We start from the raw sequence: 14,925 nt of genomic DNA on the forward strand, positions 1-14,925 counted from the left end.
ATATGGGATGGCATTTTTGCAAGAGGTAGGGTGGGAAGGGGTGTAATCCAGGTAGCTGTGGGAGTTGGTGGGTTTGTAAAAAATGTCGGTATCAAGTCGGTTGTCATTAATGGAGATGGAGAGGTCCAGGAAGGGGAGGGAGGTGTCAGAGATGGTCCGGGTGAATTTAAGGTCAGGGTGGAATGTGTTGCTGAAGTTGATTAATTGCTCAACCTCCTCGCGGGAGCACGAGGTGGCGCCAATGCAGTCATCAATGTAGCGGAGGAAGAGGTGGGGAGTGGTGCCGGTGTAATTACGGAAGATCAACTGTTCTACGTAGCCAACAAAGAGACAGGCATAGCTGGGGCCCATACGTGTGCCCATGGCTACCCCTTTGGTCTGGAGGAAATGGGAGGATTCGAAGGAGAAATTGTTAAGGGTGAGGACCAGTTCGGCCAAACGAATGAGAGTGTTGGTGAAAGGGTACTGTTGGGGACGTCGGGAGAGGAAAAAAACGGAGGGCTTGGAGGCCCTGGTCATGGCGGATGAAGGTGTAGAGGGATTGGGTATCCATGGTGAAGATGAGGCGTTGGGGGGCAAGGAAACGGAAGTCTTGGAGGAGGTGGAGGGCGTGGGTGGTGTCTCGAATGTATATGGGGAGTTCCTGGACCAGGGGGGATAGGACAGTGTCGAGGTAGGTAGAAATGAGTTGAGTGGGGCAGAAGCATGCTGAGACAATGGGTCGGCCAGGGTGGTCAGGCATTTGGATCTTGGGAAGGAGGTAGAACCGGGCAGCGCGGGGTTCCCGGACTATGAGGTTGAAAGCTGTGGGTGGGAGATCTCCTGAGGTGATGAGATTCTGTATGGTCTGGGAGATGATGGTTTGGTGATAGGGGGGTGGGGTCATGGTTGAGGGGCGGTAGGAAGAGGTGTCCTCGAATTGGCGTTTGGCTTCAGCGGTGTAGAGGTCAGTGCACCAGACTACCACTGCGCCCACTTTATCTGCTGGCTTGATGGTGAGGTCAGGATTGGAGCAGTGGGATTGGAGGGCTGCACGTTGTGAGGGTGAGAGGTTGGAGTGGGGGAGAGGGGTAGACAGGTTGAGGCAGTTAATGTCCCAGCGGCAATTGGAAATGGAGAGTTCGAGGGCAGGTAATAGGCCAGCGCGGGGTGTCCAGGTGGATGCAGTGTGTTGGAGGTGGGCGAAGGGGTCCTTGGAAGGTGGGCGGGAGTCCTGATTGTAAAAGTAAGCTTGGAGATGGAGGCGGTGGAAGAAGTGTTGCACGTGGCGACAGGGATGCTGCAGGACGGACGGTTTTGTATACCTGGATAACTGGAGCTCAACCTGGGCTCGGTGGGACCTCTACAAATGCGATGCACTACATCTGAACAGGAATGGTACCAATAACCTCTTGGGGGAAATAGCAAATGCTCTTCTGAAGAGTTTACACGAATTCAGCAGGAGGATGGGAAACTGAATTGCAGACCCAGTACCCAAGAGGTTGGAAGTAGTAAGGTCATAAATATGTTTTTAAGGTGGCTAGAGTGTACCAGCAAGGAGGAAGATGGTTTGAGGATTATACTTCAATACCTGGAGCATCTGGAAACAAGTGGGCAAACCTGCAGCATCAGTTGGGACGTGGTATATCCAAGTTCTGCCGTTTCGGAACTTGGATAACCCCAGGTTCAGGAGCGGTTGTTGGAGGGTCAGGGTTGTACACGTTCAAGGACGTGCAGAGAAGGTGATATTGGAAGTTGAGGTTCGGCATTGTTAGTCACGAAGAGTATTACTGCGTTAGAACGGACGTTTGATGAGGACTCATCTACTGCGGTAATATAGTCTGAAATTAAAAACAGGAAAGGAAAGGTGAAACTGTTGTGAGTTTTCTATAGGGTGTTCAAAAGTTACAGAGATTTACAGGAAAGAATTGGAAAGATGATTCTATATCAAAGCGCAAGTAACAGCGTGGTGGTTATGGAGACTTCAACTTGAAAATATTGACTGGTAACGGTATTCTTCGAGAGCAATTTTTATTTCAGTGTGTTTTGGAGGGTTTCCTGACAAAGTATGCAGGTAGGCAGGCAACAGCCAAAGCCACATTCGATATGGTACTGGATAATGATCCCAGCCACGTGTTAGATTTGGACGTAGCTGAGTATTGTACTCTATGCTACTTTCTCCCCACCCCCACCTTCCTCTAGCTTATCTCTCCACCCTTCAGGTTCTCTGCCTTTATTCCTGATGAAGGGCTTTTGCCCAAAACGCGATTTTACTGCTCCTCGGATGCTGCCTGAACTGCTGTGCTCTTCCAGCACCACTAATCCAGATTGTTTAGTCTATGCAAATATTTTAAAGTTCCTCTCCCCATCCCGTTCATCCTCACCTTCAACAACATATGAAACAAACTCATGGATTTCTTGTCACTAAGATCAAAGTGAACCCTCCAGCTATTTCTGCTATTTTCTTCCCTTACATTTGTTACTCAGCTAAACTTAGTTTATTACTCCCCCTGCTAAGCAATGCAATCAATTTTTTCAGTTTCCTTTTTCTCTTCATGGTCTCTCTGAGCTCAAGAGTCATCACCTATACCCTTGATTCCATTCCTACCAAATTGCTGATCACATAACTTCTCCTGCTGGTTCCCGGGTTGGCCAACATTGTAAACCATTCTCTGTGTTCAAGTGTTGTCCCTGTCTCCTTTAAATCTGCTATCATCATCATTGTCCTTAAAAAAACCCATTGAATTTCCTTTACAACCTTCTAAACTTAATGTAGTTGGTTCTGCTATAACTCAATAATTCAATGAGAATTGGCTCTAATGCGATTGAAGAATTCAGACCGTTATTTGTAGAAAGTGCACTTTCCTTACCTGTATTGGCTATAATGCAATCCCGGCCCCATTAGTTTTAATGGCATGGCTATTGCATGATGTTTTTATAGCGCGAGATTGCACAAAAATGTAGCTATCGCATTATATCAGAACAACTGTATTGAATTCCACACCTTTAAATTGTGAACCAATTCCCACCCCTTCCCTTCCTTTGAGCTTAACTTGTTACATTCTCTGTCACCATGTCCTCTCTCCCCTCCCCCCACTCTGGTGGGATTGTCTGTTCTTTCAACCTTGATAGTTAGACACACCATTGTTTTGACACTCACACATTTTGATCACTTAATCTGAACTATCAATAACCTTTCTCCCCAACACTCCACCATTCCAAATCCCCAACTATAGCATAAATGCTGACCCCTCCACATTTCATGTTAGTTCTGATGTAGAATCATCTAGATTTTGAAACATTAGCTTGGTGTCTGTCCATGGTTGCGGCCTGACTCACTGTGATCTCTAGTAGTTGTTGTTTCCAGTTGAATTTACGATCATTCCAACTTCCCTTTCCTTTCCGAAATCCTTGAAATTGTTGTCACTGCCAGAATCTATTCCCATCTTTCTCAGAGCTCCATATTTAAATTCCACCAATCAGTTTTTGTACCAGCCCAATACTGACCCAGTTCTTATCAAAGACACAAATAACACCCAATGTGGCCGTGGCAAATTTAAACCTTCTGCCTTTATCATTCTTAAGCTGTCAGCCACCTCTGATGATTGACCACATTATAATCCTCCAGTATCTCTCCACTTCGGTACTTTTAAACATCCTGATCAGAAATGTTATTACACACTTCTAGAGCAGGTAAGCACTTGAATCCAGGCCTCCTGGACTCAGAGGTAGGGACAGTACCACTGCACTCTAAAAGTCCTAATCTCTCCGTTATCAAACAGATAGATAAGACTGCTCAGTCCTGTTCCCATTTTGATCTAATTGTGGCAAAAAACAATAGCAATCATTTTTTCCTTCTGCTCTTGCAGTTTTAGTTCTGTTTTGGGCTCTTGTGGTACACTGGTAGTGTCAATGCCTCTAAGCCAGGAGGTCTGGGTTCAAATCCCAGCTGGTCTAGAGGTTAGTAGTAACATCTCTGAACAGGTTACTTTTTTAAAATTATTTCTGCTTTCCCTTAAGGATGTAACCTTCATTTCATCCTGGTACTTATCTACGTTCTATCGCTTGACAACATTATCAAAAAAAGTGTCAGCTTTCACAAGCAACACCATCTCTCTTGTGGCATGGCATCACTATCTCTCTCAACGCTTCAGTGGTACTAAATTATCAGACAGCTTAACCAACATCCAGTACGGCGTGAGCAGAAATTTCCTTCAATGTTTACAGGCCTCTCTTCAAAATGCTTTCTACCTACTTAGTACTTCATTTTCCTATCAAAAATCGGAGATTAAAGTCAGGATTTTCCATGCTTTAGGCCAAGTGTAGGTCTTTTAGATTGAACATTCCACCCACCCTCTTGGATGTGGCAAGATAAGAGTTGTGTTGAGAAAAGCTTCAAGGTTGGAGGCTATAGCAAGGGATGGCTTTCAGTGACCAGACCCTCACTCCACCCTCTCCCTATTTGTACCCTAATACCCTAATAGCTCCCAATTGGTGGCATGTCAGTAAGGTTAACCTTTTCAGCCAGAATTTAATTGCTTAAGTGGTGGGATTAGGGCAGGTACCTCCCCGGTTCTGACTGACTTGATTACTTGCCCTTCCTGCCACTTTCTCTGACACTTAAAGGAAAGGGAACATCCCACACTAAACTTATCATGTTTAATCCTGAGATGATCTTCTGACTTCATGTTTATGGCATCATTAAGACCTCTTATTTCAATGTCTGTAGTGTCACTCAACTTCACTCTTGTCTCAGTTAAACTGTTGCTGAAAGACTCATGCATGTTCTTGTTACCTCTAAATTCAACTATTACTTCTTGCTTGTCTTTCACATTCCCTAACCCTCCCTACACCTCTCTACCTTACTTCCCAATTTTAAAATATTCCATAAAACGTATTAAAAATTTTCCTTAAAACATATGACTAAACATTTAGAGGTCTGATTTCTTATCAGCGTATGGTTTTTGGTGTCAAACATCACTTTGTATTGCTCCTATGAAGACCTTGGCACTTTTATTACATTCAAGGCTCTACATAAAAATAAGTTGGTATTGTTTTGCTGTAAAGGTTAAAAGGTAAGTGAATGAAGTTGGTCCAAAGTGTAGAGCAGTGAGGAAAGATTCTGCATATATAGTGTTAAAGAAGCAAAAAAAGACTAAAGTGCCCATGACTTAAAGTCAAATTAATGTAAAAGGAATGAGTGAATGTAAATAAACATCTATGAAAAGTAAACTTAAAACCACTTCTAAAAATATTTCATAGGGTGTGATAAATATCTGTAATATATTCTGATGCAAAGTCGAAAAAACTCTAGAAGAAAAAGAAGTAGAAGATGTTCAAAAAATAAGAAGTTGTAGTCAGGATTCAGAAAGATGTATTTTAACAGATCAAATTTTCATTTTTTTTGTGGCTGACTGCTTGAGTTTTTTTGCTGTAATTAGGTAGAGGCAAGGTCACAATTAAAAGATCATGAAATGTTGTCAGTGGAACTGAAAAGATATGTTCGACAGTCTTTCAAGTTTTTTTACATTGTTTCTAAGTATTGTTGATGTTGTATTTCAGATATTGAAACTGTTTATGGAGGTGTAAAATTGCTGTGCAGTATTGGAACACAAACAGAATCAAAACGACATTGTAAACCAAGTAAGATTGATATGTTGCTTTGGCAAACAGGTTATTACATTTCTGCATAAAGAAATTATTGTGTACTCTCAAATAATTATTAAATATATTGTTTAATTTTGCATTTATAATTTAATATTTTAGAGTTTGAAGCTTGACATTACTGGCTCCTTAGTTTTCTGTTTTCTTCACATTATCACCTCTCATTCTCAGTCTAGTATGTTTTAATAATCAGTGGAATTTTGGAAAACGAGAATGATCAGGTGTAAATAGATCCTGTGCTAATGAAAAGCCTGGTGTCAGCCCAGAGTTTTAGTCCTGATTGTGTGTCTTAAATTGCATAGAAATACCAGAACAGAGACACTTGCATTAACAAAGTGCTGATTAGGCACAATTACCATGACACATTATTTGTGGAATCCACTCATTTATTTCTGTTGGAGGTATGGTGGCATATTTTAGGAAACCTCAAGGATTGAGTGAGAGGTTTCATCGGCTCTCATCATGTCACTGTAGATCCTGGTAGGGTTTCAGAAGAGGAATGTCCTGAGCCCCTTGAGGATCTGCAGTATGCCTCATCTTCTTAGCCCTCCTATCTCTAACATATTCTCTTTATTGATAGTTTTAATCAACCCAAGCAGCCATATTCTGACACACTTCTGGAGCAGGTGGGACTTTAACCCAGGCCTATGGGCCAGAGGTAGGGACATTACCACTGTACTACAAGAGCCTAAAAACAGTTTTTATCAGCTTGTTTCTTTTTTCAAAGGGTTACTTATTTTTTAACTTAGATAGATGTGTTATGACCCATTCTGTGCCCATTACAGCTGAAGCAAGAAAAAACCCAAACCTTTTGGTTCAAATATAGGGACATATAAGGCAGAGAGATAATTACAAGAAATCAAAGATAAGGTGGTACTAGAGACAAACCAAATAGTTGGAATAACATAAGGATGGCCTCAACCGTGATCTTGGATTCATGTCATGCTATATGTAACCCCACTGTACAGTTCAGTGTTTGCAAGATCTTCCTTACTGTTCTGTTTTGACACCTTCATCTTGATAACTTGTTATTATAGAAGAATATTTATTATTCTTTCCTCATTCCTGAAGAAGGGCTAATGCCCGAAACGTCGATTCTCCTGTTCCCTAGATGCTGCCTGACCTGCTGCGCTTCTCCAGCAACACATTTCCATCTCTGATCTCCAGCATCTGCAGACCTCATTTTCTCTTCATTATAGAAGAACAGAAGAACTAGGAGCAGGAACATGCCATCTGGCCTCTCAAGCCTGCTCCGCCATTTAATAAGATCATGACTGATCAGTTTGTGGCCTCAGCTCCACTATCCACTCTCTCATCATAATCCTTAATTCCTTTACTGTTCAAAAAATTATCTTTCTTAGTATTAGAAACATTTACTGAGGAAGCTTCACCTACTTATTATCTCGCTTCCTTAATTAGTTTGTACAGTTTTGGATTACTTGTTACTTTGGTTAGACTCTCATTGTGCAACTCTTATGCTTATTATGTTATTCTAACCAAAGTAACAAGTAATCCAAAACTGTACAAACTAATAAAGGTAGAGAAATAATAATAAGTTATCAAGGTAAAGGTGTCATAACAGAACAGTAACAAAGATCTTGCAAACACAGAATAGTATGGGGTTCCATGTGGCGCAACATGTGTCCAAGATCACTGTTGAGACCATCCCCATGTTATTCCAGCCATTTGGTTTGTCATTAGCACCATTTTATCTTTGACTTTTTTATAATTATCTCTCTGCCTTAATTAATAGGATCGCAGGTCATCCCTTCACTTGCTATTCAGCTGTTAATACTTTATTCACACTGTTTGATAGTTATGAACACTTGCCCTGTCGACATTCCACTCACACCATTTGTACTATTTTTTTCACAATCTTAATGATCTGGAATTATCTTGCAATTATCTCTCCACCTATCATTTCTATGCCTGTGTGCTTCCCTCCACTTTACGAAGGAGCAGTGCTCTGGAAGCTTGTGATTTCAAATAAACCTGTGGGACAATAACCTAGTATCATGTGACGTCTGACATGTACCAGGAGCCGTGGTCAGCCACAAACTCTTGACTATATTTAAATATAGTAGAACAAACTGCCAGAAAGTCTGCAAGGACACTGGCAAGTGTTTAAGAAGAAAATGACAAAACAATGATACATTTGTATTTTAAGGCAGGAGGCATTCGCTTTTAAGGTAATTTTATTTACAGTGCTCTTATATTTCAGCTAAACAAGCTGTTAAAGAAGAACCTGATGTGTCATCGGAAAACAAAATTCAACGACAAAGATTAGAATCTCAGCTCACTGATTCAGGTAAATATTAATTACTATTATTTTTAAAATCTATTAAATGGATTAATTATGTGATCAGATGTTCTTAATGAAAAGTGGTAGGATTGTTTGGCAAAACATGAACTTTAATTGCCATAAATGTGAATATTATATGCCAATGCTGAAGGTTTAAATTATTTTATTTATCTTTGTACTCTTTTAGAATAAACTAAAAAATTGGAAAAATAATGAAACATCTTGTCACCGACTCAACTGAATAGAGTTTGTGATTGGCATGGTTGTTTTGCTAAAGCAATATTCCAATGCGCAAAAGTTTAAAGTTGTATAGTGGCAATTTAAATTGAATTAAGTTTAAATAAATCTGGAAATTTAAAAAAAGTAACCATGAGCTGTTGGTTTTAAAATTCAAATTACTTATTGATGTAATTTAGGAAATAAAACCTGCTATTCATGACCTGATCTGGTTCAAATATGTTTCCAGAGGCATACATCTGTAGATGGCTTCCAAACACCCTCCGGAATGCTTTAACAAGTCTTTCTCTTTTATTAAAATAATATGTGGATTGCAATACTTAAAAAGATGGCCCATTACTACCTTATTAGGCCAATTCGGAATGGACAATAAATTTTGGCATCGCGACAACCACATAATTGGAAAAACGTTCCTTTATGTATCAGCATAATTGTGTATAGAATCAGCTTTGAATCCTTTATTTGAGCAAGTGCACAAAAGATAATTTTAACTTTCCTTAATAGTCTACTGTAAAGTTGCAAGATATTGCTCTAAAAGAGATGAGTTATGAGAAACGTTGAGATAATCTGATTCCTTACAGTCAGGAAAAAAGGTTGACAGATGAGTATATAGAATTTGCTCCAAGTAGTCAGTCCGGGCAGCATCAGAGCGAAGGAGGGCGAACCTGAGGGATAAACAGCAGCAGCTGCAGCAGGATAAATATTTGAGGAGTGGGGTCTGGTTGAATAATCATTTCCTGGATTATTGTCTGTAGTTAAGTCGATAAGGTTCACAATGGCTGGCGAACACAGTCTTATGAAATGCTTCTCCTATTATTTGTGGGAAACCAGGGACACTTCCAACATATGTAGTGACTACATATGCAGGAAGTGTGTTCAGCTGCAGCTCCTGATTTGCCACATGGAGTGCGTGGAGGTGCAGATGGACTCACTGTAGAGCATCCATGAGACTGAGAATGTCATGGAATGTACATTTAGTGAGTTGGTCACACCAGCAGTAAGGGCTACATAGACAGAGGAACGTTGGGGACCACCAGGAAGATGAATAAGAGCAGACAGACACAGCAAGCGTCCCCTGTTGCTATTCTCCTCTCAAAAAAAGTATTCCATTTTGGATGCTGTTGGGGATGACCTTCTCAGGGGAAAGTAGCAGCATCAATCAGATCAGTGGCACTGTGACTGGCACTGCTGTAAGGTAGGGAGTGCTGAAGTGTAGGCAAGCAGTAGTGATATGAGACTCTATCGTTAGGACCATTGTTTCTGTGACTGTGAACGAGTCTCCAGGATGGTATGTTGCCTCCTTGGTGCAGTGTCAAGGAAGACCGTGAGTGAGCGCAGGATATTCTGAGGGGAGAGCGTGAGCAGCCAGAGGTTATGGTCCATATTGGTACCAATGACATAGGCAGAAAGATAAGGTCCTGCAAAGGGACCTCAGAGAGTTACACAGAAAGTTAAAAAAACAGGACCTCTCGGGTGGTAATCTCAGGATTACTTCTTATGCCATGTGCCAGTGAGCCTAGGAATAGGAAAATATGTGGCTAAAGAGCTAAAAGCTATTGATTCAATTTATTTTGAACTTTTCTTTGTACAACAGGCAGTGGACTTGAAATGGGGATTCAGTTGTGCTTCCATTAATAAAGACACAGAATAAAACTGTTTATTTTTGGTTGACAAGGTACATTCTTGTAATGTGTATCTCTGTAAATAAATAAATACAAACTATGTAAAGTTTGATTACAATTCTATTCTTTACCATGTTGCTTTCTGCAGTAAAGCAGAACAGCTCTGTTTGTGAAAGGAATGGTAATTTGTTCACCTGATGGGTGGAGAGCATTTATTGAGAATTACTTTTGTTATGAAGATGTGGGTATACCGTACCTTTAGGAAAGTTAAAAGCTAGCAGAACTACCTGACTGTACCAAGTGTTCTCAACAATATGCAGTGTAGCATGTGGTCCAGCAATTAGTGTAGCTGGTTGTCTGGAGACAAAACCAGATTCGAATTAGGCCAATCAGTTTAAGTTATACCCCAAAAAATACTAAATTCCAATCCAATTCCAATTTGAATTTAGTATATTGACAATCTTTAAAGGCAATGACACAATCCAATGTTTTGGGGGTATAAGACCGGGAAAAATGAACAATTGGGAGGAGAACTGCCACACCACCAGCATTTAGAAACTGCCCAAAAAATAGCTCACTTAATGGTACCTTTATCGATCTGTGATCTGTGAAGCATAATTCCTAAGAAGAAGAAGTAAAGAAGACACAGGAAGATCCAATTAGAAGATTTGACAGCTGGTCGGTTTTGAAAAATTGAATTTTTGGTAAATCCTAATCGGGGGGTCTTATTGGACTAGTATTCTAGAAGGGGAAGGTAAAAGATACTTTAGAAGAAGGAGTTGTAAATAGTTCTTAGTTAATTATTCTCTGTAATACTTTAAGATATAAAGTTGTTAGTTTTACTTTAACTAGTTCTTGGCCTCTTGAATTTTCACAGATTACTGCATGGGATAAATCTGTTCTGTGTTGCTGGTTTAAATTAAGCAGGAGGGTTTATCCCATGTCGTAACACTATGAACATACGCATGATTAAGCAGAAAAAATATGGTGAGTGTCATTGATAGAGGGAAGATGGGGATGTGAGAAAGTACAAAGCAATGATGCACCTGCAAACTAAGTTGGCATGTAAGAGAAAAGCTGGTGAAGGCATGAAAGCCTGAAGGGGTCAGGGTCATAAATACAGCAGGGTGTCAGACAATGTGCAATGACTTTTACCATTCCAACAGCTGAGGCCATTGAAGCATTGCTTAGATTAAAACCACCAATATAAATTCATGCTGCTGATCATCTCTTAGCTTTCAACAATGCCTTCTTTGTGTCCATAGCAGGCTTCTTCCTTGTGTCATCAGGGAACAGAATCTTCCTGTGGTCCATACAACTCCCAGAGATGTTTCCAATGGGGCATTACTAAAGAAAGGCACAGCATTTTCCTGACTTTCATGCTTACAGTGTGCCTTTAAATTCTAGAATGGAGATTATGATGTGCATGTCATCCGAAAATGCACATTAAACAGAAAACCCACAATGTAAATGACATTAACATTTGTTGCCCTTAAAATCCACTGACTTGTACATTATACGTCCAGGTTTCCCACATCCTATCAAATGTACACTTCTCTCTCGGCTTACCTCTAAAATTCAAACTGAGACAATTACATGCGTCAATTCATGGTTGTCTAAATGAAGCTTAAATTTATATTCATATCCCCTATTTACCCTTTATCTTAACCTTGCCCATTCCTGCAATTAGGGTATTACATGCAAAAGGAATAACCCTAATATTGTTCAAATCTTATCAATAAAACAAGCAAATTATCTGAGATCAACTATGCATCTCAAACAATCAACAGCTCTTCTATAGGGAAGTGTACTCTATTATTGTTGCCATTGTTTAAGGGCAATGAGCTATGAGGGATAATTAGGGAAGTTTAATTTTTATTGCTCCAAACATTGGCAGGAGCTTATATGTTAAATTTGCGTCACTACAGCAAAGAATCCAGAAGACGAAGCTTTAATTGCTAGCATTTCTTATTGAACTGGGAACATATTTATTAAGAGTATTAAAAAGTTCAGTTACCAAATTATGAACTGTTGCTTATTATCATATGCCATGGCATTTGCATGTGCTATATTGCTGAGAGTAATGAATAACAAAATAAAGGAAAGAAATCTAAAAATTATAACAAAGGTAATCATTTTAATCTTAAAGATTAGGTAGTTCATTTTCATTTATGTGATATATGGAACATGAATGAACTAAACACTGCTAACATGACAGCTATCTTGTAAGCTGTCCTGAATTTCTAATAGAAATTATTACCAATGAGTTGCACAAAGGAAGCACTTGAAACTTGGCTGTCATGGAACATACATAGCTGTTAAATTTGGAAGAATCATATTTGCTGCACCATCCACAAACCAGCATCAGTTCCCCAGGATCACAATGTTGTGATGATGCTGCTCCTTTCACAAGGTTATCATATAATCATAGAATCCCTACAGTGTGGAAACAGGCCATTAGGCCCAACAAGTCCACACTGACCCTTCTCAGAGTATCCCACCCAGACCCATTCTCCTAAACCACTATTCTACATTTCCCCTGATTAATGCAGCTAACTTACATATCCCTCAACACTATGGCAATTTAGCTTGACTAATTTACCAAACCAACACATCTTTGGACTGTGGGAGGAAACAACTCAAACAACTGGCAGAAACCCACGCAGACACAGGCAGAATGTGCAAACTCCACGCAGACAGTCGTCCGAGGCTGGAATCGAACCTGGGTCCTTGGTGCTGTGAGGCAGCAGTGCTAACCACTCAGCCACTGTGCTGCCTCTTGGTTTATTTTCAGGGATATCATAAAAGGCAGACTCTGAAAAGTCTAATTTGTAGGGTTTTAGGGCCAGTTTGATTATAGCTAACAAATACTGCCTCAGGCAAAAGGCTTTTGTGTTTTAAAAAACATTTGCACAATGAAAGGGGAGTGGCCAGTTCTCCAATTCAACTTTTCTCTGGTTTGATTTGGTTTTTGGTTTGGTCTGGTTATTCTCTGAAAGCAGCCAGGTAATTTTGAATTTGTTGGACCCAACGAAGCAGGTCTATGTGGAAACTCTCTCTCACTCACTTCTCCCCTGTAAGGCCCTGTGTTTGATTTGACCTTTTGTGCCAAGTGGTGTTTATGGGGGCTGTTACAAGTATTTGGAATAGTATCATTAAGTTGGGATAATCTATTGGGTTTTCAGATAGGTTACGTTTTTCTGTATTCTGTTCTCTTTTGTTTATGTTTCATTCAGTAATCTTGTAAATAAACTGTTTTGTTTAAAACTAAGAGGTTTGACCAGCTGCATCTCTCCTGGAATATACACTTTTACAGCTGCTTAAAGCAACTAGAAAAGTTAGGATCTGGGCTCCTTTCTTGAAATGTTTCGAGGGGGTCTAGCTTGGTCCATAACAATGTGAACATCATTTGCACAAAATTGAGTCTCAGCCTACAACAAATCAAGGAAGTTAATGCAATCTGCTATGACCAGGAGTGGAAGAGGAAATTGGTTCTCTCGTTTTTAAGCCCTCTTAGTCAATCACAGAAAATGAAGTTTAGTACCTACAACCCAGTGAAAAAAATTAAAATAAAAGCATGACAGCAATTGCACAAACACAGGTAATAAGTTTCTAAGGGAAAATGTTTGGTACAGAGAAAGATTGCACAGTTTAATAGTCCCTAGCCTCCTTGATGTGATAGCCTGTTACCTCAGTATCTTAATGGTTCACTTGTATGTTCAGCGGTATCAAAATCTGTAGATATCTTTGATACCTCAATATATAGTTGCTTCCCCAATTTATATTTTCACCAAGTGCTGTATTCTGAGATGATAGAGAGAGAGAGAGAAAAGGAAAGATTTTCAGCTTTTGTCACAAATTTGTTTCTCCTCTTTTATCTTCTGCTCTTAACCAGCCATTGAAACATAAATCATAAAATTTCAGAAGCATTCTGGATTCTAGCTTCTTTGTCTGGATAACTAACTGATAGGTCAGCCTTTCATTTCCTCGTAATTAAACTGGAGATAAAAATGCCTTGACACTGTCTTAGTTGCCTTGTTTTAATGTCATTAGATAAAGATGAAGATTTCAGTACAGATGGATTTGTTTATACCACATGGAAATCTGCAGCTATTTTAGATCATGTTTCTTCCTTTCAAAAACTATTTTGTTCATAAAAGGTTTTAGGTGTAATGATCAGATAATAGAAGTTAGAATTCAATAGTCTATATTTATTTTTCAACAATTTTTACACACATTATATTCCAAAAAAAACTCAGGGACTACCAAGCACCCTTAAAGCAGACAGGTAAGAACTAGAGGAGGATGATACTTGACCTGTAAATTTGAGATGTATGCCATCTTTTTATAGGATTGTTTTACTTGTGATGCTTTTATTTTACAGATGAACAAAGTCACAAAATGGAAGATAGGGTGCAATCCAGCAGAGAAGATCAAAGAGAAAGACTCAAATCTGAACTTACTGATTCAGGTAGAAATTTATAATTGTTCTTCAGAGATATACATATAGAAATTGTTTACACAATCATGCAAGCCACATGAGAAATTCTTTATTCATTTTGAAATAGTGTTGAAATCATGGGCTTGAAGTGCTTTACTTTCCATTCATTCAAGTGACTATTTTAAGTCAATGCTTTGGAATTATGCTCTTATCTTATTACCATTGGAAATATCAACAAAGAAGTTGATTGAAACAATGTAATGGTAATTGTGGTTTCTTCTAACCTACATCAGCAGGTATGTCAATCAATTAAAACTGTCATTGATAATGCATGTCTTTTCTCAGTTTAAAGAACAGGAGATTTATAAGCTACAGACCATCACACTTAAATGGACTTTGTCCAGCATTCAAGAGCATTTATATCAATTCCATAAATTTGTGCCTCCCACACTGTAGCTTCAAGATTTGGAACAGCCAGTGTGAGATATCTTTAAGTTTAGTAGCATTCATAAACCCTACCGAGTTTACATTTCCCACCTGTGAGATTCACAGCCTGGTCCCTTCCTCCTACTGTCAAAAATTGGGTCTGTCAGAAATGTGAGCATGACTTTGGCATCTGGGGCCAACTTGCCAGTTTTGAAAGTGTGCACAGTTTTCCTAACCCTATGAATTCTGATCTG

The 14,925-nt window shown here is 39.5% G+C and overlaps 1 protein-coding gene across 1 annotated transcript in view; it reads left to right on the plus strand.

Annotated features, from left to right (window-relative positions):
- LOC122562603 overlaps positions 1-14,925 on the plus strand; it is a 242,224-nt gene that overhangs the window by 85,919 nt on the left and 141,380 nt on the right. Inside the window, exons 12-14 of the mRNA XM_043715583.1 lie at positions 5,542-5,622; positions 7,865-7,951; positions 14,189-14,275. Of these exons, the coding sequence (XP_043571518.1) occupies positions 5,542-5,622; positions 7,865-7,951; positions 14,189-14,275 (255 nt within the window). The remainder of the gene's footprint in view (positions 1-5,541; positions 5,623-7,864; positions 7,952-14,188; positions 14,276-14,925) is intronic.

The sequence above is a fragment of the Chiloscyllium plagiosum genome, chromosome 25 (assembly GCF_004010195.1).
Source record: "Chiloscyllium plagiosum isolate BGI_BamShark_2017 chromosome 25, ASM401019v2, whole genome shotgun sequence".
In the NCBI taxonomy this organism is placed as follows: domain Eukaryota; kingdom Metazoa; phylum Chordata; class Chondrichthyes; order Orectolobiformes; family Hemiscylliidae; genus Chiloscyllium; species Chiloscyllium plagiosum.